At 39.0% G+C, this 3531-nt stretch overlaps 1 protein-coding gene across 1 annotated transcript in view; it reads left to right on the forward strand.

The window, feature by feature from the left end:
- COG6 (component of oligomeric golgi complex 6) overlaps window positions 1–3531 on the forward strand; it is a 117373-nt gene that overhangs the window by 54551 nt on the left and 59291 nt on the right. Inside the window, exon 11 of the mRNA XM_006873715.1 lies at window positions 653–717. Within this exon, the coding sequence (XP_006873777.1) occupies window positions 653–717 (65 nt within the window). The remainder of the gene's footprint in view (window positions 1–652; window positions 718–3531) is intronic.

The following is a 3531-nucleotide window of genomic DNA, read 5'->3' on the forward strand; positions in this document are numbered from 1 at the left end:
GTTATTGGTGTTAAGTGCCATTGAGTTGATTCTGATTCATAGCAACTCTGTAAAGGGTTTCTGAGGCTTTGAAAAAAAAATCTTTGTGTTAGTAGAAGGCTTCATCTTTCTCTCACAGAATGCCTGTTGGATTTGAACCACCAACTTGGTGATTTGCAGTTCACTGCTTATTGTATGGAGCCACCATGCTCCCCTATATACACATTACATTTGTCAGTTTATACGTTTCATAAATATTTTTCTATAATTAGTATATTTATATTTTTAAAATAAGAAAATAATGATCATTTTATTCAGCAATCAAATGGATTAATAAGGAGTATTAGACTGAAGTATTATCCTAAATGTCCTAAAAGATACTGTCCTAAAAAGCAATGTCCGAAAAGATACTGAACTTAGTAAAATATTACTTTAACTTTTTTAAATACTCGTTTATAGTGCTAAGCACTGTAGGATAAGCACTCCACAATAATATGGGTTTGAACAGCCAGGTTGGCTGGACAGGGCCACTGTGAATCAGAGCCAACTAGACAGCATTTAACAGCAACAACCATATGCTGCTGCGTTATTGTTTGTTAACCTTTTGAACATATGTGAAGTAAAATATATGGAAAAAAATCATACTATTTTTTTTTTTAATAACTAATTTTAGGTATTGAAGAAAATATTCAAGAAGTTGTTGGGCATATCACTGAGGGTGTGTGCAGGCCTCTGAAGGTAATATAGTTTGTTTTTAAAAGTGTTGTTGAGTTGACTCGATAGCATCTAACAACGACATGATATCTGCTTAGGTTAGAATTCCCACTTTTCCACTTAATGTACTGACTTATTCAAATTGCTTAATTCTTCTGCACCTTAATTTGTTCATGTTTAACCTGTATATGGAGTCTTGGGATGGTGTTGTGGGTTAATGTGCTAGACTGCAAGGTCAGTTTGAACTGCAAGGTCAGCGGTTCCAGCTCACCACTGCTTCTTGGAAACCCTGTACAGGGTCGCTATGTGTCGGAAGTGACTTGACAGCGCTTAACAACAAAAAATAACAATCTGCATACAAAAATATTTGCTGTTCAATGTTGCTGTAAGGATTAAGTAAGACAATATAGGTGAAAGTACATAATTACTGGTACCTAGTTGGCCTTATCTACTGATGAAGATCAAAGCACAGCCTTTGTTGTGGATTACATCTCACTGTAAAGAAAACAAAAATCCTCACCACTGGACCAATAAACAACATTCTTATCAATGGAGAAAAGATTGAAGTTGTCAAGGACTTCATTCTTCTTGGATTAACTATCAACACTCATGGAAGCAGCAGTGAAGAAATCAAATAACGTGCTGCATTAGGCAAATCTGCTGCACAAGACCTTTTTAAAGTGTTGAAGAACAAAGATGTCAGCTTGAGGACTAAGGTGCGCCTAACCCAAGCCATGGTATTTTCAGTAACCTCATATGCAGGCAAAAGCTGGACAGTGAATAAGGAAGACCATAGAAGAATTGACGCATTTGAGTTATGGTGTTGGAGAATATTGAAAGTGCCATGGGCTGCCAAAAGAACCAATAGATCTGTTTTGGAAGAAGTGCAGCCAGAGTGCTCCTTGGAGGCCAAGATGGCCAAACTTCATCTCTCATGCTTCGGACATATTGTCAGGAGGGACCAGTCGCTGGAGAAGGATCTCATGTTTGGTAAGGTGGAGGGTCAGAGAAAAAGAGGAAGACCCCCAATGAGAAGGATTGGTCAAGTAGCAGCATATAACAACAACAACAAAGAGAAAGTTGCAATAGTAGTGGGAGTTGTCCTTGACATAATATATATTTGTTTTACTCTGTCTTATATTTAACGTTTTCTGAGTCTTACTAAAGTGAATTATAGTAGACTAAATATTTGAAAATATGAACCTTAAAATTATTTCCAAATTTAAATGTCTACTTCTAAGCTTAAAATGATGTAAACATAAAATTATGTTTATGCAAAGAATATTATGAATTGTCAGCATCTGTTACTCTACAAGTATTTTCACCCCAGGATTATAGCTGGAAACATTAGAATTAATATGCTAAATCTTTGCTTTTCAAATTCATTGGATAAAATGACCCTGCTTTTTTGTGAATGTTATTTGATTGCTGAATGATTTCTTGCCAGTGTTTGAATTTTAGCTCTTTCAATGAAAACTTCAGTGTTTTACATATCTGGTCATCTTCTAAAATTATGGTGGGTTCTATGAAAATATGTGTTGTTGTTGTTAAGTGCCGTCAAGTCGGTTCCAACTCAGCAGCCCCCCGTATAGGGTTTCTGAGGAATGGCTGGTGAGTTTGTAATGCTAGTCTTGCCCTTCAAACTGACCTTCTGGTCCACTGCTTATCCTACAGTGCTTTCCAGTACTATATAAGAAAGAGAAATGGTCTCGAAAATAGAACTGGATGCTGTATTGCATGATACAGTCATCGTGCTCTAAGGTGTTGGTCTATTGTTATTGTTAAGTGCGATCAAGTCGGTTCTGACCCATAGTGACCCTGTATAGGGTTTCCATGGAGCAGCTGGTAAGCTTGAACCTCTATCCTTGCAGTTCATACCAACTTTGCAGTCCAGTGCATTCACCCACAGTGCCACACCAGGATTCCTGTTGATCTACGTTGTTGTTTTTAAGTGCCGTCGAGTTGGTTCCGACCTTTAGAGACCCTGTGTAGGGTTTCCAAGGAACAGTTGGTAAACTTGATCAGCGGACCTTGCAGTCCAGTGCATTAACCCTCAGTGCCACACCAGGACTCCTGATGATCTATATATACTAGGATACAAATGTTCACACTGAGTATATTATGGGGATGAGGCCGTGTCATGTTCTCATCCAGTTCTCCCTTCCCCCTTTGTCCCCTCCCTAATAAACACAAGCTGTCTCTTTAACTGTGGCTCTAGCTGTCACTCTGGGACAGGAGAGGAGGGCCACTGTTCTGTCTGTCATGTTTCATTTCTTGCCTGCCTTGTGCTCATGTGGCTTTCCTTCAAAGCCTCTCTAGGTATGAGGAGGTGAGAGCTTCTTACCCCGTCCTCTTTCTTCCTTCCCACCCTTCTTTTTTCCCCTTCTCTCTTTTCCCTTCCTTTCTTTTTCTCTTTAACGGACATAGAATGAAGAATATTTTCTTCTGCCTTAAAATTCTAGAAGGCAAGTTTTCAGATAGCTGAATGGTGTTAATAAATCTGCTAAAGAAGAACTGTCAGAATACACTTAACACTCTCTATATTTTGCCCTAATGATTATATTAAAATTCAGACCGTATCACTGTTAATGATATAAAACAAACACGGTCATAGAGTCAGTTCTACCACATGGTGACCCTGTGGGACAGAGTAGGACTGCTCCATAGGGTCTCTGAGGCTATAAGTCTGTAGAGAAGCAGACTGCCTCAGCTTTGTCCTGTGGTGTGGCTGGTGGGTTCAAACCACCAATTATTCAGATAGCAGCCCATTGCTTACCCCACTGCACCACCAGCTCTCCTTATTGATATGAGACTGCTGTTGATCATGCCCTTAAGTCA

The sequence above is a fragment of the Chrysochloris asiatica genome, unplaced genomic scaffold, assembly GCF_000296735.1.
Source record: "Chrysochloris asiatica unplaced genomic scaffold, ChrAsi1.0 scaffold00250, whole genome shotgun sequence".
Taxonomy (NCBI): Eukaryota; Metazoa; Chordata; class Mammalia; order Afrosoricida; family Chrysochloridae; genus Chrysochloris; species Chrysochloris asiatica.